This window comes from Rhamphochromis longiceps, linkage group LG2 (genome assembly GCF_057381845.1).
Source record: "Rhamphochromis longiceps isolate RC_006_pf linkage group LG2, R_longiceps_female_GT1.1, whole genome shotgun sequence".
Lineage (NCBI taxonomy): Eukaryota > Metazoa > Chordata > Actinopteri > Cichliformes > Cichlidae > Rhamphochromis > Rhamphochromis longiceps.
This window is the reverse complement of record NC_140558.1, coordinates 24,250,975-24,277,790: the sequence shown is the minus strand read 5'-3', so window position 1 is coordinate 24,277,790 and position 26,816 is coordinate 24,250,975. Positions and strand designations below refer to the sequence as shown.

At 39.8% G+C, this 26,816-nt stretch overlaps 2 protein-coding genes across 2 annotated transcripts in view; both read right to left on the bottom strand.

Annotated features, from left to right (window-relative positions):
* Positions 1–893: 893 nt before the first annotated feature.
* Positions 894–8,927, bottom strand: LOC146677216 (beta-1,3-galactosyltransferase 2-like). Its single transcript, XM_085419385.1, has 4 exons — positions 8,739–8,927; positions 5,091–5,268; positions 3,879–4,115; positions 894–3,529 (listed from the first exon to the last, which is right to left on the bottom strand). Exons 1-4 carry the CDS (start codon positions 8,762–8,764, stop codon positions 2,930–2,932), a joined length of 1,041 nt encoding a protein of 346 aa, XP_085275511.1. The 5' UTR covers positions 8,765–8,927; the 3' UTR covers positions 894–2,929.
* A 12,266-nt stretch (positions 8,928–21,193) lies between these two features.
* il1rapl2 (interleukin 1 receptor accessory protein-like 2) overlaps positions 21,194–26,816 on the bottom strand; it is a 506,271-nt gene continuing 500,648 nt past the window's right edge. Inside the window, exons 14-19 of the mRNA XM_085419351.1 lie at positions 26,279–26,356; positions 26,047–26,163; positions 25,116–25,238; positions 23,611–23,841; positions 23,418–23,448; positions 21,194–23,196 (exon numbers count right to left, since the gene is read on the bottom strand). Coding sequence (XP_085275477.1) covers positions 23,108–23,196; positions 23,418–23,448; positions 23,611–23,841; positions 25,116–25,238; positions 26,047–26,163; positions 26,279–26,356 — 669 coding nt within the window. The 3' untranslated portion in view covers positions 21,194–23,107. The remainder of the gene's footprint in view (positions 23,197–23,417; positions 23,449–23,610; positions 23,842–25,115; positions 25,239–26,046; positions 26,164–26,278; positions 26,357–26,816) is intronic.

Genomic DNA, 26,816 nt, shown 5'->3' with positions numbered 1-26,816 from the left:
GAGTTTTTACGTGTTTTGAAATTTGTACGTGCTTTGTCTGTAGGGGCCATCGTAAATATACTTTTATTTATTCACTCCACATAAAATAATAAATAAATTATATAATACAAAAAACAACTATTCACATTTCAACTTTTAACTATTTAAATTTTCAGCTTTTTCCTTTTAAACAAATTTAAAGTGAAACAACACAAAACACTGCAAATCACAACACAATTAAATATAAATTAAAATATGAAAACAAAAAGAAGATGCACATTCTCTGTCATATGGGTCTGCATGAATAAACTTTCTGAATCCTTTATAATCCACAACTGATAATAGTTGTAGATGATTACTATACCTTTCTAATGTGACGTTGTTGTCCCTGCCTCTCTCTCTCCCTCCCGCTCTGTTCCTGTGCTACTGCCAGTGTAACTACCGCCCCTCCCCCCTCTTCACAGCGCAATGGCGTGCAGAGTGAAGCAGAAAAAACGTGCAACAGAGAGGGTGAGCGAAAGAAAAAAAAAAACCACAGCTTGCGATAAGGAGCTGGCTCACGTCATTCACGGCTCTAAGAGCCGTTTCGTTTGCGACCGACACATCACTATAGCACAACACCTGGAGCTAAGGGGGCAAAACAATCGCATGAGTGCTGCTGTTTGACTGAGGAAGAATAAAGTAGTCGTGGTAAGCCAATCACATTAAAGACAAAGACACTGAAGGAAACGGTTTCCAAGGCCTAATCCGTGGATCGACTTCCTCCGAGGCGTGGACGTCTATCAGCAGAGAATGTCCCTTAGTCTGTAACACAGTCAAATATATTCTCAAGTAATATTCAAGCATGCCATTCAGCGTGTTAGTACGAGCTCGGGAGCAGCTTGGGAGAACAAGAAAACAGAGACTGCTTCAGATTGTCTTCCCAAATTGACTCAACTTTATTCACAAGTATAACAGTTTATATAGAGGGTAAAATTCATGAGACAGCAGATTATCAGTTTAAACCAGTACAGACCAAGATAAGGCAGCGTCTTCCTGCCCATGGGTGAAGAAGCATCCTTTGTGTAGTGTATCAGTTCAGCTACAATTGTGATTATCTCAGCGACATATTTTCAAGGCACAAAACAAAGAGTTCTTACATTAGTAAAATCTGAAACAAACCATTTGGCCTTCAACAGGCGTCTAAAAGATTAAGAAACTAATGTAGCTGAGGGAGTGATCTCTGTGGTATTTCAACCTTGTACCAGCCTGTGATTCTCACACATCAATTCTTGGGTCAAAGAGAAAAATAACTAAAACAAAGGGGCCTTATTGAATGACAGAGTTTTCCTGCATAATGTCACTATAAAACAATATCCAGTAAATGCTAACCGTAGTGCTAAAATACCTAACAGACACAAAGCGATATATACCAGTTTATAAATATTGTTTTTTGTCTGATTTTAGATCAATTGTGTTAATACAGTATGTCAAAATGAAAACATAACTGTAAATTCAGACACGTGAGGATGTGCTGAAAAGACTGATACCAAACAAGGCAAAGTAAATCGTTTTTAAAGGTGAAATGTGGAGGGAAAATCAAAAGTAGTTAAAAATGGCCGATTATACCCTGGACCCCAGAGGGTTAAACGTTATTTTTAAAGTAACGCAATAGTTACTTTTCAAGTAATTAATGACTTTTAGAATACTGTAACTCAGTTACTAACTCAGTTACTTTTTTGAAGAAGTAACTAGTAACTATAATTAATTACTTTTTCAAAGTAACTTGCCCAACACTGGTGGTCATTCAGTGGGTTTTTCAGGGGGTCAGAGGGCAAGAGGGGTGAGGGGTGGATTCCCATTCATTTTCTATGGCAGTCACTTTTGACCGGGAACGCCACAGATGTAACAAAGCTGATTAAAACACTCAAAATTCAACGAAAGCGGTGCTCATCGCTTTTATATGTTCAAGTGCATAGTGTGGAGGATGTTGTAAGGCCTTGAGGCAACCAGATGTAAAACACAATATTTATCAGTCTTTAGTTTGTAAATCAATCAGATTTGACCTGAACACGACAATAAAACAAATACAAATGCAACAAACTGTGACAGCATCATTGTCACTGCCGCTTTATATAAATAAGACTTTATTTACAGATGTGCGCCTAAATAGGTTTCTATCCTTAGTTGGCGACAACTGAGTACTACGTAGTCATGGAACAAATGACACGTCAATGTAAAAAATTTGCCTTTTTTATAATGTGAGGTTAGCGTGTGTGACCTGAGTAAAAATCAATCAAATATTACGGGAGTGGCTTCGGTACCAGGACGGTCCTGCCTATACCAGGTTTAGTACCAATCGGACTGACTGTAATTTTGACCCATAAAGTGCCCATTCCAGAAACACAGATACAGTTTGTAATTCTGCGTCTGTACAGCACCACAGTGCATTTTAAATAAATCAGTCGAGGTGTGATTGAAGCACAAACTTTCAGCTTTAACTTAAGTTGAAGTGGGTACTTCAATCATATCAGGTTTCTCAGATTTAGAGTCTGCCGTGGTTGTGTGCACAGGCCAAATTGGAAAAATTTAATATGGTGTTTAGCGCTGCTGCCTGACAGCAACATTATCATTATTAATACTGTGTGAGTTGCCCTGCATATGACAAATTGTCTCAGGGTGTTTAATCCACTGAAACACAAACAGCATTGTTCTAATAATGTATATCCTACTACAGTAAACGTTTTTGGAAAAAGAATTATGAGGTGAATAAAACCTCAGCATGTATCAAAATGTGCAGAGTAATTGAATGGGGACAGTGTAAACATCTTAATCCCTCCCTGCGCTTTTGTAAAATTTACATTCTTCATTGTGGACCAGTAAGCTAACAGCGGACATAAAGATCATATTGAATCATTAAAATGATTAAAATAGAAAAACTCTTCATCGCACTGTAGTAAGAAGCAGGTGTTTAACATCCACTTTGTGCTTGAATTTGATAAGATTTCCATACGTCCAAAAGCTGGTTAGAGCTGTGCAGCAATGTTGTTATGACAGAAGTCCAGTAACAGTTGTCCGTGTCTGATGGCTTCCAAATCATAAACATATCATTACGAGGAGGATCTGTCAGTGGAATACCCAGATGTTTCATGCACAGTCCCACATACACATCTTCAATGTAAAGAGCTCTGACATGCTGAGCAGCCTCCAGTATCTTCCTGGTTAAATCCAGAGAGAACACATAGCCCAGTCCAATGGCATAAGTTGGATAGACTGACTCGGGGAAGGTGGAAAACGGCAAAAACCATTTAGAGTTTTGGTCTCGAAGAACAGGAGCAAACCTTACCACGTTTCCTGTCATGTAGAGATGTTGAGGGGCCTTTAAAAGCATCCCGACAAGGTTGTGCACATTGAGGAACGTGTCGCTATCAACCTTCATGGCATAGGAGGTCTGGGGGCAATGGGTGCTGAGCCATTCAAACATAAGCATTGTTTTGATGGTGAGGTTATGGTAGCTGTCCAAGAAGTCACTCTGGAGAATGTCACGATGGTCCCGGCTTTCACGTAACAGCTGAGAAAGTGAAATTGAAAGCATCATTTAATAAATTAATAATTAGTAATGATTCTTCAGTTAACTCACTCATTGATACAGCAAACATGATACATGTTTGGTAGAGTGGTCTGAAAAGACTAAATCAGATCAAGCCACATCGAAATCTTATAAGTAAAGGAAGTTGTGTTTGTACTGGATTTTCTTTGGCTGCTTGGAATCTGATCCTTCTTTCCTTCCTCTGCTTCGACTCTCTTGTGACTTTTCTAAATCATCTGGTGTAGCTCATTCACCCTGTACTATGTATTCCTGATAATAACAAGAAGGGAAATGTGTGGAAAGTTTACTACAATGGACTGAAGCCACTCACTTGTTCTTCAATGGTCTCTGCTCCATTTTCCTCTCTGGACTGTCCCAGTATGAAGTAGTGGCTGACCACTTTGCCCTGCACCGTTGTTACATTCCCCCACGTGCTGCGGATCATGTGACGAGCCTCTCTGTTGTGGGGTGCAACCGGGATCATTAGAACCAGGAATGGGCTTTCCTCCCGACATCTGTTCAGTTCATCCAATATGAAATGGTACTCGTGTGGGTACGCCACAGTGTACTGCAAGGAATAATGAGACTGAGATCTGTGCAAGCAGAGAAGGCTGGTGATTTTTGTGCATTGTACTTGATAATACTAGATTCATATTTTCTATTTGAATTTTGCATCTTTTCTAAAATGAGCTTCAGAATGAGAGATAAAATATGTATGTTTTTAAAAAAGAAAGAAAAAAATTAAAGTTAATCTTCTCTTGTCCAGATCTGACTTGGCTGTTTGTGCTGTCTGTGAAAACTAGTATAGCAAATGTACATAACACAGTCAGCGTTATTTAAGTTTTCTTTATTAGATGGGAGGAGCTGTTAAAATAGGTCATGTAAAGCAGGAAATCAAACCAAACCAGGGCCACAAACCAATACTGACAAAACCCACTCTATGTTGAAAATACAGAAACCAAGTCTCTGATGTTACAGCTGAATAAAATGACAACCCTTCATTACAAACTTCCCATATTTCTTCTCTGTTCTCTTGTTCAGCTTCAATTTTGTCACCTCAGTTCTTCTGAAGTGACGAGGAAACTAAGAAGTTGTGACTGAGGCGAGGCCGACCTCAGCATAGAGCTTGTACTTCTCAAACTCTAGTGCAGGATCCTTTCCTAGCAGACAGGTGCTCTTCCATCTTCCATGCTATAAATTTTGTTTGACCACCCCATTTCAGAAAATTAGAGAACCCTGAGCTGCCACTAATAAAACATATACTATGTGTTTAATTAGCTAAAAGAAATCATTGATACGTCACAGTCATAATAATTATGAACATGTATTTCTTCAAATATTTTAAATATAAATGGATAAAATGAGATGAAGAACATCACGGTAACACGACTACATCATGATGACTTTAACTTAACTAGTTAACTAGTTTCAGTTCAGAAAAACATCGAACAACCAACTGATCACTTTTGTGACTAATTTGTAGAGATAATATTGTTAGTGTTGCCTTTGCACAGATTATATGGAGGCCAGTGAATATACTTACCTCGTCAACTAGAGGAGGTACACTGTCGTGAGAGGTACTTGAGTTTGGGGTGGATGTCCTTGGGTTTAAAGACCATGATTCTCGGAAAACGGAGCTGTAGACCAATAAAGTCCCGACCATGATCAAAGCCGCCACATACCACAAGCATCTTCTAAATTTTATCCACGGAGTCCTTTCACTGCAAAGAAGTTAAAGTGATTAGTATTTATCAGCACTGCAGAAGCACTTAAGAGTATCCAGGGCAGTTCATTTGTTCTGCATTTTGTCATGTTACAGCTGATTCCAAAATGAATTACATTCATTTATGTTTTTGATTTTTTAATAAATTTGCATGTACTTGGGGTACTGTGTGTACAATTTTGAGGTGAAACATGATTTCCATCCATTTTGGAATAAGGCTGACACAATGTGGAACAAGTGAAGGGCTGCGGTGAAGCTCACTGTTGCTGGGCTGAAATGAGAAAGCACTTTGACTTTTGCTTTCACATCAGACACATGCCACCACTCTAAGAGTCACAATGTTTTTCCACCCTGTGGCACTGCTGTGTGCGCTTTATTGTGGACTTAACACAAGTTAACTAAGAATTTCTGCTAAACTCTATCAAATTCTACAAATTACAATAATTGAACTGAATTGAGAAAAAAGCTTAAACATACCTTAAGTTTTTTTTTTCAGGTTATTTAACAGAGTGTGTGGTACTTAAAAAAAACCTCACTTCCTGTTCTCAAGTCAGGGCTCTAACACATGGAAATATGCATATGCATGTTTATCTATTCCCAATATTGTTACAACGACACAATTGTACACAATTCACATGTGACCCACCCGTCACCACACAGCTGACAACAAGCCACATAAACTAATTACACTATTTTGTTTTTTACTTGAATTTTATAGTTTCAGATTTAGAGATAAAATATTGATATATATATATTGTTAGGGATTTTTTAAAAAAAAAAATAAAGAAACAAACAAAAAAACAACAAAAAAAGAAAAGTTAATCCTTTCTCATGCAGATTTGACTTGGGTATTTATGCAGTTTGTGAAAATCGGTATACCAAATGTACATAATGCATAGTCATTTCACTTAATTAGGACCTGTAAAGGAAGAACCAAAACCAGACACAACAATAAATACTGACAAAGCAGAGGTTTCTACATTGCTAAAGGCAGAACAGAAAAGAAACCCAACTTCTTAAGGCAGGAACCAAAACTTTCTCTGATGTTATAGCCTATAAAACGGCAACCCCAGAATCATAACTCCATTTTCATTCTCACAATTACTTTTTGTCAGCAGATTAGACATGTGACCAACCCATCTCCAGACTGGTGACAACAAGCCACCTAAATAATATCTGGTCGTAAGCTAACATTAATGCAGCTAATTTCAGTATCGAATGTCCTAAAAATGAGACTTCCCCTTCGACAAACATTTTAATTGTATTCTCATTTCATGAGAGTTTATTCACAAAGTGTCCAAGTCAGTTTAACAGACTCATTGACTTTGATGTCGTTTTACATCCTCCTCTAGAGTAGATAGACTTGGACACCCTGCATATTGACAGCTGAGGTAAACAGGTGATTGACAGCCTACACTCACAACAGGTCATAGGGCGATTTTGAGGTAAAAATATCAAAATATTATTTAACTGACACATATCCTGCTTTTACTCCTGATTTATTTCCAAATGTTGAAATCATTCAAATATGTTTAAATTTAGATGGCACCCCATAACAGTCAACGTGTATAAAGACAGTGTGTCTTGCAAACATCACATTTTATTTGTTTGATATCTGTTGGCTGACTAAACTGTGTTTCTCTTACAGTGGTCACCAAAGCTAAGATTATGCAATGCAGTTGGGAAGGCTAAGAAAACAGATCTGACTGCAATCTGTAATCCACTGACATCTGACAGTGAGATTTTACACACTGTAGCTTCAAGCACAATCAAATTGTGTCTAGATTCAGATGAATTTCTTTTGTGCAAATTAAAAAATATTGTAATTACATTTAAAAAAACAAAAAAACTGTCTTATTTATTGGGACATCAATTTTAGGATGCTTCCTTTAATTGCATGATATAACTAAAAGTTATCCTTTAAGCACTGAGTGAAGTCCTTGTCATTTGTTAGTCTTTTCTGTGTATGGCAGTCAGATAGCCACAACACTTGCAACTTCACTTGCGTTTTGTGACCACAACTATTTTAAAGTTTCCTGTTTGTAATGTAGAACCAGATGACGCATCAACACATTTTCATTTGAAAGTTATCTATACATTTCTGAATATAATTCTTTAATGTTATATGAAGCCCCAGTGTGTCTCAAGAATAACTTATATTATTTGGGAGTTTGCAAGAAGTCATCAACAGCAGCTCAAACAGTCTTATGAGTCTTAGGCTATAAAATCTTGATAACTACCAGGTTTAGTGTACTAAATGGGGAACATCAACAAGCTTGCAATAGCAGAGTTACAACAACCAAAAATTGAGGAAGTTACTGTAAGTGCACAAAATATATAGGTATGTGCCACCTGCTAATGTCCCTAAAGGCATTTATTCAGTAGTTAATCAGCAGAATGAAAGCAATGTAAAAAGACTAATGTGACACCCTGACTACTCCTCACATTTAGCTCTGAAGTGGATAGAAACAAAAAGTCATCTGCAGATGTATTTTGGACTTTTCAGGCTAGTCATTTTTAGTTTATAACTGAAACTAAGGTTATGTGGTTTAGCAGTGTCTCACTGTCACACCTCATTGCTGACAAGTACTGGACGAGTACATATTTATGAAAACAAGAATTCATTCCTACATAGAACCACTGCTCAGTTAAAGAAAACGTATTTGCTAAAATCCAGAAAAGGTTAACAACTGTATATCGTTTATCATCTTTATCACTTATGTCTTTTCATATAACTAGCAACAAAAACAAACAAGTACACAGAAACAGACAATACAGCATTTCCGTTACATGTCGTGTGGCTCCTTCAAATGAGAAATTATAACAGCTAAACACAATTTGAAGGGATCGTTTTTAAACGCGTTCTAGCCTTTCCATTCGAATCATTAATCTGCATTTTATAAAGACAACCAGAGACATGGTACAGTGTTCTTTTACAATATTTGGTTTACAGTGTTTGTATTACAGTCTTTGGACAGCTTGTGCATGACAAAATTAACTGGGGAGCAAATGTTTAAAAACATGTTTAAATATATCACTTACAAAACAGGTAAAAAACATATTTTATATTTTTTTTATAAAAATAAAAAAGGTAACAAAATGAAAAAAAGACAAATTCGATAAATGTTAAAAGTAAATAAACATAATGCAGTAGTTTTAAATAACATTATTACTAGAATATTATTATAAAAAGAGTTTCAAGGCATTGAAGCAACAGCAGCTACAGAATGACTTTTGCCTTTGCTGCTGTTTGCTATCAAAGCCTCAGCAAAGATTACAGTCAGTAATTAAAAATGATATATTTATACATTGCTACTCAAGATGTAATAAGTCTAACTAATCCATGTCATAGCTGGACATAATTTCCTATAAGTAAAACATTTTCCATTTTAGGACCACAGTGTGCCTACAGTCTGTTTCACATTTTTATGTCAATATATTTGAAGTAAAACAAAGAATTAGACTTACCCTTTGGAAATGGGGAGCTCTGACATTTTCGGGAGGTGAAGAATGGATTATTTGATCAACTTCAGTAACTTATGTAAATGCAGAAGTTGGCAAATGAGCTCTTCGTGTTGATCTGCCTGTGTGGTTTGTGTTGCACAAATGGGTCATGACACGCTGTGAGCACCCTTAGACAGATTCTGCTCTGATGTCATGTCCTGACAACTCTTGATTATCTGTGGATATGCTTTTAGTGTTTGTGCGTGTTTAGGCACAACATGACTTAACATGCTGTGCATTCCTACCAGTTTGAGTACATATTGCCCCACTGCAAAAGCAAAACAAATGAGATCTCATATTTTTAAATAGGTTTCTCAAGCAAATGAAAGTTGATTTAAAAACAAAAATTATTCACAGGGACAGTGCCAGTCTACTTTAAACATACAATAGTAAGACAGATCCTTCAAAGCTCTGACTAATCTCTACCCTTCAATTTCTATCTAAAGGACTGGAGAAAGTGGTTTTCAGCATAGAAGTGTCATGATTGTTTGTATGAAACTGTTTGGCAAAACTAAATGCTAGACACTAAACACTAGGAGCATGGAACGCGAAAGCCGAAACATGAAACCTGAAACATCAGGCGGGAGAAGAACTGGTTAAAAAAGCTGCAGCACCTCTGTTAACAACAGAGGAACAAACAGCTCCTCCCCCATTGCATCTATTTCTCAGTTGACACAGCCACACACACGCCATCTGCTCTGTCAAGCCAACATTTTCACCTCCCCCGTCCATTTTTTTAGAATCAGAGACAGAGGCAGGTCAGGACAAAGCAAGGATAGCGGTGGAAACTGATACAACTGCAGCAGGGTTGCACACTGAGCGTGAGACTGCACTGAAAGGAAAAAAAAAAAAACCCCAATAAAAACAAGGTGGTGTGTTTGCAGTTGTGCGCCATAAACCTCCTCAGGCAGGACTAAATGGCAAAATTGCAAATTGCTCCTGTACCTACAGAGACAGGAATGCATGCACCATGTATTATAAAACTCACTGGGGCCTGACACAATGTATGAAAGGCAAATTTTGACAAAAAAATCCACAACATTGCTGCTCAAACATTTTTATTGGGTTGAAACAGGTCATGCGGTCTCAACCTACAAACTTGGCGAACCTGATAAACCATTTTACAAAGGACTGGTCACCCCACATATGTCAGTGGCTAAACCACACACAGGGAAATGGGGGCCTTTGGGCAATTTGCAGTTAAGTGTGACACAGACTGGGAGCCATTCCCAGGCTGCACTGGTATACAGTGTTTACCATTGCTGGGGTCATATGTGTCTTTGCTAAACTGTACAACCCTGGCAACAAAAGCAGCACACTTAACGGGGCAAAACCAAAACTGACAACCTTTTAAAGTTACGCTAACCGGGGCAGAGGGTACTTGCTGAAATCCCAGAAATCCTCAGTAAATAAGGTGGTTCTTCCCTGAGCGTGTGTCAAACCAACACACCTTTATAAATGATTTGTCACCAAAAGTATTTTTCTGTAAATCTCTGTTATCTAACCCTGATAACAGTTCTGTTGCTCGCAATAAATCAATTTATGAAATAAAACATACTGAGAAAATATTGCTATGTTTATTGGAATAAGCACACAGGTTTCCAGCTACTTCGGGTTCAGCTAGCTTTGGTTTTGCTCACTGCCCTAAAAATCGTTCGGTTAATTAAGTTCTCTAGGAGCTTGTGCCATCAGGTTTATTCTACACACTGTCAAGCAAAACTAGAAGCTAGTATAGAAGAAATTCCCCTCTCGCCCCTGGGAGCGGTCTTTAAGTTCAGATCCTCTTGTGACAACAATACTTTCAGAGGAAAACACAATGAGATGGATAACAACAAAATAATATCTATAAAATAACATCCGCACTCTTGGTCTTTATCCTTCAAGTTCAGGTCCTCTACCAGAGGCCTGGGAGCTCTGGTAGATGGTCCTGCGCAATATATTTGCTGTTCCTAGGACTGCACTCTTCTGGACAGAGATCTCGAGTGTTATTCCTGGGATCTGCTGGAGCCACTCGCCTAGCTTGGGGGTCACTGCACCGAGGGCTCCGATTACCACGGGGACCACTGTTACCTTCACCCTCCACATCTTCTCGAGCTCTTCTCTGAGCCCTTGGTACTTCTCTAGCTTCCCGTGTTCCTTCTTTCTGATATTGCTGTCATTCAGTATCGCTACATCTCTCACCACAACCGTCTTCCTCTGCTTGTCCACCACTACAATGTCTGGCTGGTTAGCCATCATCAGTTTGTCCGTCTGTATATGGAAGTCCCACAGTCCCACATTGAAAAACCCAGACAGATAAGAGATAAGCCTGCTGTATTAGCAGAAAAATAAAGCATTTTGTAAACTACAATGTGGTAGTGTAGCATAAACAGGAGGGAAATTATAGAAAGGATCAATAAACACATTCTGAAATGTAAGCTATTCAGCACTTTTCAGTAATCTGAAGAAATCTCTCTCGCTCTAACCTGTCCTCATCTGTCCTCAGACCTTGTTGTGGCTCCTCTGCTATCCCATATGGAAAAGAAATAGAAAAAACTTATAAAAGACTTGCATCAGATGTGGCCTACTTCATATAGTGAATCATATAAGGCTCATATGATTTACTCATGGAAGTGGCCACTTTCATATATTGTTTTAGTATCCAAAACATACAAGTTTCATTTATATAATTTTTCTAGGGATCTTATATCTGTTTTCACTCTTGTATGCTTTTCACACAAGACAGATACAAACTTTATATCTTTATATAAGATTTATATAAGATTTATATATATCTTTTCCATATGGGATCAGTTATCCAAAGCACAGTTAAAATCATGTACTAACTAGTACATCATGTAGTTAACTGTTTCTCAGTAAGAGTATCACACACATATCTGTTTCAAGGATAACATTGGAAAAAGCGAAACTGGCAGTGTTGCCTCGGAAAGCACTCGCGCAGACGTTCAGTGTTTATGCCATTGCTTCCCTGCAAGTAAAATAAATGTTTATTAAGGCTGTTGTGTTTTTAACATGTTTTAATACTTTGTATCTTGTTCTATTTAATCTGAACAAGCCCCTAAAAACAGTCAGTGATCACTGTCGGCCTCTCTCGGTTTTTATCACCATTGTTCATTTTAAAGCTCAGTTTTTAAACCCTTACAAGGTGGAGATGAGCAGGGGAGAGTAGTGGTGGTGGAGGCAAATAGAGAACACGAGAAAGGAAAAAATGTGAAAGAGAAAATAAAAATATAACTGATAGCTGATACTACTGCTTATCTTTTCCCCCACTTTCTTCTATCCAAATCAGCAGAGAAGTGATAAAAAGAAAGATGATCTTTCAGTCTTGATGATTGCAGCACCCAGCAGCACAGCATAGGTGTTGTGGGGGAAAAAAGCAGTGATCATTTCGATGTAAACTATGTATCATTTATTGGATGTGACTGTTACTGATTATCTTGTTCAATATAGCGAACGGCTCTTGGGGGATTTGCACATGGCGTCACATGCAAAATCTTAACTGACTGTCAGACACTCAGACTGAGTGTCTTTTTATTTATTTATTTATTTTTTACTGCAAATGAGTTAAAGTGTTATTGATCTTCTAAATAGCACTTAGCTGTCCACTGCTGGATCAACTGAGAAACATTTTGCCTCTTCCTATCTCAGGATAATGTGGGCGTACTTGTAATAATGGAGTCATAAGATTACCAAGAAAATAAGCTTCTGTTAGGAATGTTACCACAAACTGAATAAGTATTACTGTAATGAGACAGAATATGTAGCCTTATTCAATAAAGTGAAACCCAAACTACTCTTCACATGTAACCCAGAATGGAAACGGATACATATTATTTGTACCCTTAGGTCCATAAGTTGTTGTCACTTAATGTCAGATACTTACACAGTATTACATACATTTACATACAAACATTACATTAAAATACATTTAAAAAAATGTTATTACACAAATAGTTCACAAGAAAAAAAACATGAAGTAGATCTATTTGAAGTCAAAAATAAAGGCACATAAGTCAGTAGTTTTACTAATATTATTACTTTGTTGTAAAATGAAGGGTTTGTAGGCATCATAGCATATCCGAGTAAATATTACGGTCACTATATAAGGGGGTATTATATTTGTGCACTGCTACTCAACCCATTAACTGGCTGTAATATGCCCTGCTATGGAGTGAATCATCCAGACAAGCTTTCCATTTAAAAACCACAGTGAGCCTTCAGCCTGTGCTATACTTTCACATTAGCATGTTTGAAATTAAAGGAAAAATTAGACCTACCCTTTGGAAACTGTGTTCTCCGGCATTTTCTGCAGGTGAAGAATGATTTCTGGTATAAGCTTTGGTACAAGACAAGATCGGAATAATTCCTTTTTATTCTGTAGCATTGCGCTTGTAGAGGCTCAGACCAGACATACTTCCTCATTGAGACCAGAGGCTCAGACCAGCCACAGACCACTGTGAAGAAATATCAGTGGCATTGTAATGAGCTGTAAAGATCAACTTTACCAGATATGTCTGGATACGAGCTGGAGCATTTCTTTTTACATAGATTTACAGACACCTTGTCTTTTTTTAAATTTTGACTGATTGCTATCTAAAGCAAATATGGAAGATACATCATGAAGAAAAATACAAGAATAATAAAACCTTTAAAACTGCTTCATAAACAGTCACAAATAAAAGCTCTTAATTAAATAAACAGTGGAATCGATGGAATACCTACCTCCCAACCCTCCGACTTTTTTTTGTTCTGCAATTGCTGAATTGATGTAAGTTCAATCAGATAAATCCAAGGAAGGAAATCCCAGAAAGCTGATTCTGTTCATCTGGCTGTTGCATTTCAGTAGTAGTGACTTCTTCTGTTTTCTGGTGAGACGGAACAAATGAACAGAATCATCTTTCTGTGAGTTGAGCAGTGTTTCACAATAAGAGTTTGTCCCACTGATTAGACTCGACGAGACTTTTAATGTGAAAAAACTTTATTGCAAACAAAAGAAAAAGCTAGCTAGCTCATAAGATTAAGTGCACCCCCCACCCCCACCCCCCATTTAAATCAACAATTAAACTAAAAGATAAAAAAAACTTATAGTGCTTCACCATAGAATCCATATTTAGCTATACTTTCATGCAGCACTGTATTCTATGCACATACAATTGGCTCGTGCTCATGACTGATTTAGAACAACATTTTAATCTAACGTGCCATTCTGTGCATCTGGGGAGGAAGCTGAATACCTGAAGAAAGCCGCACAGGCACAACGATTAGTGTAAAGTACACACAGAAAGGCCACAGCTGGGTTTCAGCTTCAGTACATGAAAGGAACTAATGCGTGAGAAAAACTGATGCTCACATTTCTATTAATTAGAAGCTGATAGCAGCAGCTTCAAGTTTTAGACTGTAATTCTTTTTAAGTACGAGTATGAAGGAGGGTCACATATTTAATACTGCCTGGGATTTTAGCGGCATTATTAAAAGAGAATTGTCATGCTTTCTAATTCTGCAATCACACTGTCCGTTACAGTTTCAGTGATGTGTGCAGTCATGATAAAAAAAGTGCAACCTCTTTCAGTTCTAAGTTTTTATGTATCAGGACAAATAAATAGTAATGTCGTCTGTTTCTTGGCAGTTACTAAAAACGGAACCTTAGCTGAACAACAACATAGAGTTTATACGCTGTGTCATTTATCAGACAGAAATGAAGCCAAAATTCAGAAGCAGTTTTACTGATATGCTAAAGCGTGGCCAAAATGCATTTCCTTTAACAGTGATGATAATGTCTGAGGTTGTCTGCCATGTGGGATGCTTGAGAAACAGATTTGTAACGCAGTCAGCTTGAAAAATAAGGAAGTATGTAAATTTGTCAGACAAGTTCTTGCCTATACTAAATAAAGCTGATACATTACTGCTCTTATGTACATTGAATTCCAGCAGTTCACGGTGCTGATTTCTGACTTACATAAGTAAGTTAGCTTTAGGTAGAAATTAAGAATATATACTTTTTACTAGCTTCGTTTGCTAGCATTTGCTAGCTTTTACTGTTGGTTACTACATGGAGAAAATAAAAGCTTAGTTATTGTCAGAGTGAAAGCAGGTGAATAACAACAAAGGAAACAATGGAATGTCACCAGTATGAAGAACAGTGCACCAAATTGTGCTGAGTCTGCTGAAAGAAGTAGCCACTTGTGTGTGAGCGTGCACTGTAGCCCACTTCAAACTTGAATCAAATTCGAATGCTCACCTAGATCAATGTTTTGAGTCTGGCTTGACAGTAAAGACTAGCTATCCTTACAGATACTCAGAGAGAGCTGTGAAACATATTGTTTGTGCCATTTTGAGTGAAAAGTCAATACATTTGAATCCTGTTTACAAGAGGTAAACTCCATGCATATAACTCCTCTGCACTCCAGCCGAAACTGTAAATAAAGTATCTAAATAAAGTAAAGTATGATAAATAAAGTATCATATTTGAAACTAAGGTTTGAATCCTGACTTAAATCTGACTTCTGAAACAATTTCTGTGTTGAACTTTATTGCTGTTGATAATAAATAATAACTGTGACTTCTTACTGTTAGCTGTCATGTCAAACAAGGTAGTATTTTTATTGTCTTTGTCTCTTAATATTGCATTTTATTTTGTTTGCATTGTTCCAGATGTGACAGGAATGTGCATCATTGTTCTGGGAGGCCTCCTTGTTCTTCGGAGTGATGACCTCCATAATGTCTCCAACACTGGTACGTTTTTACTGTTGCATTTCAAAGGGGAACAGAGTTGTGGTGAAATTTCCTTTTGATTTGCGGGTTTTATTCACTTCCAATTATGATACCTCTTAGCCCCCAAGTGATTATATGTATGCTAGACAACTTCAGGGCATGCTCCTAATGAGATGAAGGATGGTGTCCTGGGGGATTTCCTACCAGATCTGAAACAGTGCATCACTGAGCTTCTGGACAGTCTGAGGTGCTACCTGGTCGCACTGATGGAGCAAAACATAGCACCTCAGAGGTGTTGAAAATTGATCTTTCAGGCAAGAGGAACAGAGGAAGACCACAGAGAAGGTTCATGTTCATGTAGCGAAGGGGAATATGCTGGAGGTGGGTGTGATAGAGGCAGTGATGACCTCTAAAGGGAAGAGCCAACTTGGCAGACTAAAATTGTTTTGTAGTATTTGGGCTTTATCTAATGATCTAATGATGTTACCAGAAAATGTCATGTGGAACTGTCATACTGATCTCACTGTGACTGCTACTGGTTTCAGTTGCATTTTGAGATGAGTAGTGTCAGCTGTTTGGAGAGAAACTGTACTTTGAACTGTGCTTTTACCTTTATGTTTATTTTTGCAGAAACTTGAGTGCAAGTAAACTACATAAAACAAAATGCTCTGTTATTACAACATCCGTTAGCATGCACTAGATTAATGTTACTGACTAAGGTCGATTGATTTTAACATAATTTTTAACGGCATCACATACTTTGTTTTTGGTTTTTTTTAAGTTGTTGTTTTTTTGTCTACCCTGTAACCACAGTCTTTAGCGGAAGTGTTTAATCTACCTTTTGAGTGTGTGAACATTGCAAAGATTCAAAAGTTCTTGCATTTTTAAACTCAGCTCGATTTGATAACACAGGAAGTGGAAACTTGTCAGCCGCAGTCGAGACGGACGACTGCCTGAGAAAACTATCATTTGTTTTGTCTCGTGGGATCTATTTCTGCTGTGGTAATTGACTGTAGTGTAGAAGTCATCAGTTTTTATGAAACTGTCTTTACAGATTTCCCAAGCTGCTTAAAAACTGGGAATGTATTCAGTATATTTGAAGTGTTTTTATTTTCTAACACACGGGCTCAGCTGATGACTCAGTCTTGCTGTATATGGTTTTGCAATAAGTGTTCACATTCAAGCTCAAGTAAAACCTGTAACATGCTGTTAATGCTGTTTGTATAAAAAAAAACAATGTATAAATGTCACATGTAACTGATGTAACTATTTAATAAGTGCTATAATGTTGTTTATCTATCCATTTTCTTCCTTATCCGGGGCCAAGTCGCGGGGGCAGCATCCCAAGCAGAGAAGCCCAGACCTCCCTCTCCCCAGCCACCCCCTCCAGCTTATCCGGGTGAACACCAAGGCGTTCCCAGGCCAGCCGAGACATATAATCTCTCCAGCGTGTCCTGGGTCTGCCCCGGGGCCTCCTCCCGGTGGGGCATGTCCGGAAAACCTCACCCAGGAGGCGCCCGGGGGGCATCCTTGTCAGATGCCCGAACCACCTCAGCTGGCTCCTTTTGATGTGGAGGAGCAGCGGCTCTACTCTGAGCCCCTCCCGGATGGCTGAACTTCTCACCCTATCACTAAGGGAGAGGCCAGTCACCCTTCGGAGGAAGCCCATTTCTGCCACTTGTATTCGCAATCTTGTTCCTTCGGTCACTACCCACAGCTCGTGGCCATAGGTGAGGATAGGGGATTGACCGGTAAATTGAGAGCTTCTGCATCACTGCAGCCGCTGCACCAATCCGTCTGTCAATCTCCCACTCCCTTCTCCAATCTCTCATGAACAAGACCCCAAGATACTTAAACTCCTCCACTTGGGGCAGGGTCTTGTCCCTGACCCGGAGTGGGCACTCCACCCTTTTCCGGCTGAGAACCATAAAAATTATGAACAGAATCAGTGACAAAGGGCAGCCCTGGCGGAGCCCATCACCCACCAGGAACGAGTCTGACTTATTGCCAGCTATGTGGACCGTAGCAATGGGCCAGACACCCCATACTCCCAGAGCACCCCCCACAGGATCCCCCTGAAGGACACGGACGAATGCCTTCTCCAAGTCCACAAAGCACATGTAGACTGGTTGGGCAAACTCCCATGCACCCTCAAGTATCCTTGGGGGGATAAAGAGCTGGTCAAGTGTTCCACGATCAGGATGAAAACCGCATTGTTCCTCCTGTATCCAGGGCTCTAGACTAACTTTTTGCCATGGGTGTACCGGTACGCCTAACTTTTTAAAGTTAGGCGTACCGGCACAAAAGTTAGGCGTACACAAATTTTATAATAATTTATATAATATAATGTGTTTTTCTGGATACACTGTGCTTTTTCAGCATTCAAAGACTGATGACACTATGTCCGAGCACTGGCTATGAATTTCAGAAGGATCAGGCCTTAACTTAACAGAAAAGTTAGCAATGGTTCTTTTCCTATTACAGCTACATCCACTTCTGTGGTGCCTAGGCTGCTCACTAGGGCTGGGTATCATCACTGATTTCTATAATCCATTCGATTCCGGTTTTCAAAGTCCCGATTCGATTCAACTTAGCCTCAGACAGTCAGAAATATTATAATTCTGATCATTTATCAGTACTGACTTCTTCAGAATTGTGAACATCACAGCAGATGCCTTTGTGTGAAAGTAACTGAGAATAAAACACAGAAAAACATGAAGGAGATTTTCCCTGGTCTGGCTTTTTATAGCAGATAACCTTAAAAATATTCTACAATGTTCTGCATATAAAGTTTAAATTTCTTCAGTATTGAATAACAGAAAAAATAGGCTTTCTTGTCCGAGGTCATTTAAGTGAAAAAAAGAAAAGAAAAAGACAGCAGCCACAGCGCTGTAAACAACGGTAGACTGGTGGGTAATAAGCGAATTAATAATACAGAAAACAGAGATTGGAAACAGGAAACTGTTCTTGAAGTACAGAGAGAGATAGAGAGAGAGAGCTAGCTGTGCATGAAGTGTGATTTTAATAGTCGTGGAAGCAAAACAGCAAAATTCATGACGACATTGATCAAATGTGAAGCGCAGTTTGCTGCTTCTTTTGCTGCTGGCTCGGTGAATTTTGGTTGGAGAGAGACAAAACCTGCAGCTCAGAATCAGCGCAAAAAGATGTAAACACAGCGCGGACCGCACGCATCAGAATCGCTAAGCTCCGACAGCGTGTCCGTCTACGGGTCGTCGGGTGAGAAAGCCGAGAAAGACAAAGCTGATTCTGATGCGTCGGGTCCGTTCTGTGTTTACGTCTTTGTGTGGAATCCGTGTACCTGCTCTCATTTGCTGTTTGGTTGTTGTTGAAATGGTTTTGTGAGCTTTAATCTGAGAATCTGGCGTTTCTGGCAAAACACAGTTATATTTAAAAGTCGATTCAGGATTTAATGAATTGATATCGCTTTATTCAAGCTACTCACCTGCCACTTCCACCTGCACTTTCAACTGGATCACGGCCAATCAGAGAGGTCCCGCCCCTGACTATCTCTGATTGGTTTAGTCCACGATAGGGGCAAAATGTGTGTCTGTTGTTGACCACAGGGAAGGTTGCAGATTTTATTTTATTTTTTTTGCTACCTGAACAGTTGGTCGCACAGGTGCAACCAAATATTTTCTTTTAGTCGCACCACTGAAAAATTTGGTCGCATTTGCGACCAAATTGGTCGCACTCTAGAGCCCTGTCCTGTATCCGAGGTTCGACTAACGGACGGACTCGCCTCTCCAGCACCCTGGCATAGACTTTCCCAGGGAGGCTGAGGAGTGTGATTCCCCTGTAGTTGGAACACACCCTCCGGTCCCCTTTTTTAAAGATGGGGACCACCACCTCGGTCTACCAGTCCAGGGGTACCGCCCCTGATCTCCACGCAACATTGTAGAGGCGTGTCAACCAGGACAGCCTTACAACCTCCAGAGCCTTCAGGAACTCAGGGCGGACCTCATCAACACCAGGGGCTCTGCCACCAAGGAATTATTTAACTGCCTCAGTGACCTCGCCTCCGGAAATTGGCGGGTCATTCCCCTCATACCCAGACTCTGCTTCCTCCTCGGAAGATGTGTCAGTGGGATTAAGGAGGTCCTCGAAGTATTCCTTCCACCGCCTGACAATTTTCTCAGTCAACAGCGCTCCACCCACACTACACACAGTGCAGGTTGAACACCGCTTTCCCCTCCTTAGTTGCCTGACCGTTTGCCAGAATCTCTTCGAGGTAGTCCGAAAGTCTTTTTCCATGGCCTCTCCGAACTCCTCCCACACCCGAGTTTTTGCTTCCGCCACCGCCCGCTTGGCCTATCTATCTACCTATCAGCTGCCGGAGTCCCACAGGCTAACCAAGCCCAGTAGGACTCCTTCTTCAGCTTGGTGGCTTGGTTACCACCACGACAGGCACCAACTACCTTGTGGCTGCAGCTCAGTGCTGCGGCTTCTGCAATGGAGGAGCTGAACAGGACTCAATGTCCCCAGTCTCCCTGGGAATGCTGTTGAAGCTCTGCTGGAGGTGTGAGTTGAAGATCTTGCGGACCGGGGCCTCTGCTAGATGTTCCCAGCACACCCTCACTGTACGTTTTGGTGCGCCAAATATGTGGTGTAGCTGTGGGTCCTTTGCAATACTCACTTGGTCCCTTGAAAAGGTGGGGAGCTACTGTTGATAGTGTTGATCCCGGTGAAGTGCCGCAATTGCAGCCTGAGGCTACGTCCACACTAGCCCGGATAGATTTGAAAACTGCGTTTCCGTCTGAAAACACTCCACATCCACACTAGTGTTTTCAGTCGTTTTCACAGAGTTGTGTGTCCACATTGAAATGGATGAAAACGCCTATGTCCCAGTACTGCGCATGTGTGAAACGCAAGAAGATTCGACCTGCCTCATTTCTGTCTGTCGTTTATTTACTTTCTGGCTCTTTGAACCGTTGCGGCAAAAGGTCGAGGAAAAGCACCGAGTTTTTTAAATGGACTAACAATGAGGTGGAGTTGTTGCTGCGAGTAACACAAAAGTACAAAGTTGCAAAAGCAAGTGAGAATTAAGGAATTTGAAGAAATGCTATCTGGAGCATGTACAGACTGATATTAATCTTTAACAGGGCTGTCAAAATTGAGAGCAAACAAAACAACTGCTGCCCTCCACTATCTTAGTATAATTGGTCACATGACGGCACCCAAATGTATGTGTTTTCGAGAGCGTTTTGAAAACGCTGCGTTTTCCTTCCGCGAAAACGCCATCTCAGTGCGTCTCAGGCGCTCTAAAAACCTGCTTGCTCCAGGCCTGTTGGACAGCTTCACTCCTTGTGCTCAACTCCATGCAGCGCATCTTGAAAATTTGGATAAGGCAAATGTTTTAGTTCATGCCTTTCGACACTGGGCAAAGAACTGTGTGTCACTGAGTAAGCTAACAGCTTACAAGGAAATTTAAGTGACCATTGGAGAAGAGGATAAAGCCATGAGAAGTGCAATTCGAAGAAAAGGATTCGTGACAGGGGTGAAGCAAAGTAAGCTGGCAGTTGGAGGAAATGCCAGACCGCTTGCGAAATCACATCTGGTTAAGCAATAAAAACAAAATGAGAAAAAAATGTTGTCCGGGAAAAAAAAAAGAGAGGAAAAAAGTTGACCATGTCAGACAACAGTGAATCCAAAATCTATAAAACAACTCATATAAGTTTTATTTGCTCGCAGTTAAATTATTCAACCAATATATCCAAAGAATAGTCAAAGAAATAGTCAGAAATTAAAGGACAACCACTATACTGTATATTGCCATTGAATATAACAACTGAAATAATTAATTATTGTATCAAACAATCTCAAATATCCAGAATTCATTGGTTCTAATAAGACAATGACAGTAGCTCTGTGTAAATTCAAAACATTACCCACTTTGCTTAAATATTATCTTAATAATCTTGTTTTTCTTTTTTAAAGCTCACAAAGAAGAATGTGGTCTGATTCAGCTCGGAGTACAGCTTTTTATACAGTGAAGCCCCCTTTTGGCTGACTGGTAGTGGTAAGGTTCAAAATATCAGTCCGTTAGCAGGGTCGTACTGCCGTAAGACATCCATCCATCGATGAAAAGAGAAACACAACAAAGGCAACAAAAAAAGTGGCTGTGGAGCCATCAGAGAACACTTAATGTGAGTGTTAACAAAAACTGTAGGGAACAAATCACTGTCATGTATAGGTCTATACAGAGGTTATGGAAGCTGTACAAAGATTATTGTAACAAACAGACAGTAAAAACAAAGCCTGGTAAAAATTCTCAACAACCTTCTAAAAGGATAAAACCCTTAAATAAAACGTGACAAAATAAATAACCCAAATGTTTTTGGAGGGACACCTCCTTTTTTTCCTTTATCAGTTTTTATCATTGAATCATGGCCAGACAGAAAACAAATATACTGTATCAACATAGGATGTTTATACCCTCCATATTAAAAGAGGCTTCGACAAATGATTGTGTCATTTACTCTTTTATCTATGTTTGTTTGATTATTATTCTTTTTTTTAATCTAAATGGGTGGTCATGCAAATAGAAAAAAGCCAAGTCCTTTATGCTTTTAGCTTGGTGTTAAATCTGACAGTTCATCTGTTGGTGATGGACTGGCTGGTTTCCAGTCTTGCTGTGCCCTTAAACACACTTACCTCAAGTACTAGCTATTCTTTCAGCCAACTAGTCTATGCAACTAGCTAGTTTCTACCTAACTGTGCTTTCTCAGTCATTAAGCAGCTTCAGCCTTCGCTTTATGTGTCACCCCCTCTTGTTTTTCTTGCTGAAAAACATTTCTCAAGTCTAGTTCAGCTCCTGAGAGCCAAACCAGGTAGCTATATAGCTTGCTGTAGAGCAATATTTCAAGAGGTTGACTAGTTGATTTAAGGTGGTCTGGTATTCCAAAATCATTGCTTGATGTCTGCTTTGTCTGCCCGACAAGCCACCTAGTCAACAGGTAGATGAGAACTCGCATAAGTAGATCAATTGGCATTCTTAGATTACGCTACGTCTTGTTTGTCTGAGCTGACAAGTCAACTGGTTTTCACAGCAGCTGGTTTGTGAGCAGACTTAAAAGGTGCTGTTTTAGTGCTCCAAGATCCAACCTGCCTGCCTGTTGAACAAATAGAGTACTATAGACGGTGGATACCCACGATTGAAGTACTCAGGATGCCTTCGTTAACTTCTCTAGTTCTTAAGTTTCCTAATTCCTTTCCACAAACTCAGCATGACCAGTCAGGAACTTTTTGCCAGTGTGTCAAGGACACATGGTCATGCCAGCAGTGTACATTCCAGCTGGCATCAGCCTGTTACCAGGTAATAGGTCCAAAATCAGAGTGCAATCCTTTGTATAATCCCAGTCTTTCTGTAAACAGTTTACAACCACTCTCCTAATAAGTGTGACACCAAGCCTTCTGCGGTCTTTCGGTAGTCTTTTATTCACAGCTGGGAAGGAGTAGCCCAAAAGCAGTCGATGGGCAGTCCAACGCCAAGTCTGCACACAGTCCAAAAACCTGATGAAAACCAGACGACCCGCCAGTCTACACGAATCCAGTGAAAAGCAGTCTGTATTCCAGTATCAGCTGAGAAGTCCAACTACCAGATGTCAGAGCTTAGTTCTCTGCTGGTGAGGGGTACAAAGGTGCTGTTCAGGTGGAGTTCTGGCTTCTTCCCAAGGGTATTGCTCTGTTGCACCTGGGAAACACACAGCACCACCATGATTAGCACTAACCTTGCCATATAATGGTGCTTCATTTTATGGTATGACAAAATATTGCATGCCAATACTGTGCCTTGACTTAAACATAAGAACTGTACTGCATTTCGTTTCCCAGTCTGTTAGAATAAGCATGTTTTCAGGCTAGATGATATGAAGATATTGTTTTCTTTCTATATTCTCTTTTATTCAAACAGACCTCTTGTTCCCCAGTGAACTGCTCTGAACCCCTGGGGAGAAGAGAGGATTTATTTTTATTGTGTTTAAGCTCTGAGTACATGCAAACAGATAACAGCAAGCAAACTTTAGAAAAGGATACACTGTGCTGATGTTGGGTGCTGGGGACTAACTAAGAACATCATACGTATAAGTGGCTTAGTCTTTTCTCCCACCTGTCCATTCAGCAGTGTCATAGGGATATTGCAATAGACATGGCGCCCCCCGGGGCCCAGAGTGGAGAACTGCACTGTGGAGGGAGGTGGAAGTGGGGGTGAGGGCTGTGGGGGAAGTTGAAACTCATAGCTGCGGCAGAAATGCCGCATTTGAGCTGCTGTAGCACTGTGACCCCCTCCTAATGGCAAGGTCATCTGGTTGTAGTCAGGGATCTCTGTTGCCAAGGCGACCTGTGTGTAAAAGACATGACTTTCTAGTAACTTTCATTAGCTTCAGCATTATTGCAAGAGGCAACTAAATATGAAGCATTCATCATGAAAATGCTGTTTGTAGACTTCTGTTAGCTTCTGGGTGAACTATGAAAACAAGATAATTGTAAATTAATGAAATAAATGTAAATGAACTTAAGTGTAATGTGTTAAAATAATTCAAGCTCGAGTTTCACTTATTTTTCAAAATAGAGCTAAACACAGGAAAACGTGAAATCCCCGAATTCCGTCTGATATGAATTCAAAGGCAAGTTTTAAACAACTGAAACAAACTTTCTAGTCCAAACTGTACATTTGAAAACACAGCAGTGGAAACATAAGAAGTACAGAAACAGTTAGAACATAGTCACAAACATTAAAGAGAGATCCATGGCAGTCAAAGAATTCTGAACTGAACTGGTGGTAGAAAAACTTGTAAAACTTTATCATGGGACAAAGTCAGAAAACTTTTTATTCAGTTTTTATTAGAGTTGACCGGTGGTTATATACATGCAGTTTTAATGTCCTGGTGACCAAAGCCAAAGCCTCATCAGAAATGGTCTTAGTGGAAGGATGGCTCTAAGAAAATCATTGGGGTAAGGGATGGAGACAGGGAGAAAAATTGAGGTATGGCAAATTACCCAAAATTGGACTACAAATCATTGGCAAGAGGACTTGAATTCAAATGTGAAATGGTTCGAATTGTAATCAGTATGTACAAAAGTGAGTGGCTACAGTCACCGGTAAACCTGGTGGAGGCTCCGTCATGGTTTGAGGCTGCATATCAGCCAGTGATGTTGGAGAGCTTTTTTAAAATTGATGGAATTACAAATGCAGAAAAGTACAGTCAGATTTTGATCCACCATGTAAAAACCATCTTGAAAGCATTTGACTGGCACTGGCTTTTTCAGTATGACACTGATCCCAAACACACTGTAAAAGTCCAGTAAAAGTGTACCTGGATAGAAAAATGCACAATGAAGCACTATCAGTCATTGCATGGCCTCCCCCAGATGCTGGAGCTCAACATTCCTTCTTTCCTGTCCTATCAAACAGGTAACAATGCATTGTTCCTGATCATCTGCTCTCACAAGGTAGCCCAAAGTTCAGGAAAAAATTAATTTACAGGTGTAACAACGATCAACTAAGTCTGTGTTTTTAAGATTAATGTTGTCATAGTGCAGTGCCAAGGTCACTGATTTGAGAAAAACCATCTACTAATTAATAAAAGTTCGAACTAAAAGACATGTGCTGACCTGATGGTGTCCATGCCGACTCTCATTAGGGGGCACCAGGGAGGCAGAAGTGGTTGTCATGGCAATAGTGGAGACTGTGGTCTGTAGGTCACCAAAGAGGCCCTGTTCACCAGAATCCATTACCTGTTAACACAGAGATTCCTCCAACAGTGAGTCAAAATTCGATCCATCGATTCCATCCATCCATCCTCCCTCCCTCTGTTGGAGGTTATGGGGTGCTGGAGTCTTTCTTTGCTAACAGTCTTTTGCAAGGTCAACGCAGAGAGACATACAATCATTCAACAACTTTATTCAGAGTTTCCACCTATGGGTGAGTAGCATAATCTAAGCCCTGGTGCATAAAATAATTTGACACACCTTTACACACTTAAACACCATCTAGATTCCATGACATCAATTATTAGAGTAGAAGAAGACATTAGAATGATATCACCACGCTGTTGCGGTTGTTGTTAATATTCTCTGTGTAGCATCATTCTTCAGGAAAGAAAGCAGCAGGAAACATTTATTTGCTAATCAGGGCATACACAACCTGAGGCATGGTAAACATCTACACATTTTGCTTTGCTGTGATTCCAATTTTAATACATTACCTGTGTTTTGCAGACATTTTAAAGGCCATCTGCCTGTTTGAATGCGCCCAAGGAAAGAGTACATCTCAGTAGAATTTTTTGGCTCCCATGCATGAAATGGACATTATTAATATAGGTATAGATCAAGATGTCTGAGTTTAAGGGTTTCTATAATGACACATGAACAAATTCACATGCTATCCAAAATGTTTTTATCACTTATAGTCGCACATGTATTGTAGACTTGCTTTTTTTATGAAATTTCTTTTCAGAGGTCATAAATCAGTCCCAGAGTGGAGGCTATACCACTGTAGAAAGATAAAGTATATCGAGAATACATGAAAAAAGACGCAGTGTACCTGACGTCTGGACAGTGTCTCTCTGCGTTTAGCGGGCATATCGTAGACCACCTGTTTCCAAAACTTAGATGACAGCTCATTGCTCTTAGGACCCCTCCACTTGATGATGGATAAAACCTGAAGAGAAGGAGACAAATTACAAAAAAAAGATTTTGCCATTCTGGCCGGTGATAACTCTTCAGGTCACCCCATAAACTCTCCATCCTTTCATTCATCCGCTCTTTCTGTATACCTTGATGGTATGTTTAAGTGCCTCCACCTCTTGGTAGTTGATGACATTCTTCAGGTCTGCACACTCTATCATGATCACCTAGAACACGGAGAGATTTCTAAGCAGAAGACCTTCGCCAACAAAACTCTCCATATGTAATAATGCAATGTCCGGGTAGGTTCTCAGTAATCCAGGTTATGGTAGTAGTAAGAGCTTGAACACAGAAGGTGAATGAACTTCTTTAAATTTGTAAAGATATTTCACCTCTTATTCAAGCAGCTTCTTTAGTTCTAAAAACAAAAGGTGGGCAGCTCCAAGTATTTAACCCCTAGTAGAGGTCGTCTCTCAGTTATCAGCCACCTGCAATGAAGTTTTGAGATCCAGATGCTTAAACACCCAAATCATACTCAGACGACCTCAATAGGTCACATGATGGGGTGGGACAGTCCCACAGTGGTTTTATCCTTATTTTTGGCTTTAATTCATCTGATGACTCACATGATCAATAGTGGGCCAACAACCACAGCTAGCGTTTAAATACCTGGGACTCTCCACCTTA

What these genes read in the sequence shown, in the direction of transcription:
- LOC146677216 (XM_085419385.1), bottom strand. Translation starts at nt 8,764, where the DNA reads ATGTCAGAGCTCCCCATTTCCAAAGG. An exon ending in TACCTCCTCTAGTTGACGAG is followed by an intron (nt 4,116 to 5,090) that starts GTAAGTATATTC and finishes TATTCCTTGCAG; the next exon opens with TACACTGTGGCGTACCCACA. An exon ending in CAGAGACCATTGAAGAACAA is followed by an intron (nt 3,530 to 3,878) that starts GTGAGTGGCTTC and finishes TCACTTTCTCAG; the next exon opens with CTGTTACGTGAAAGCCGGGA.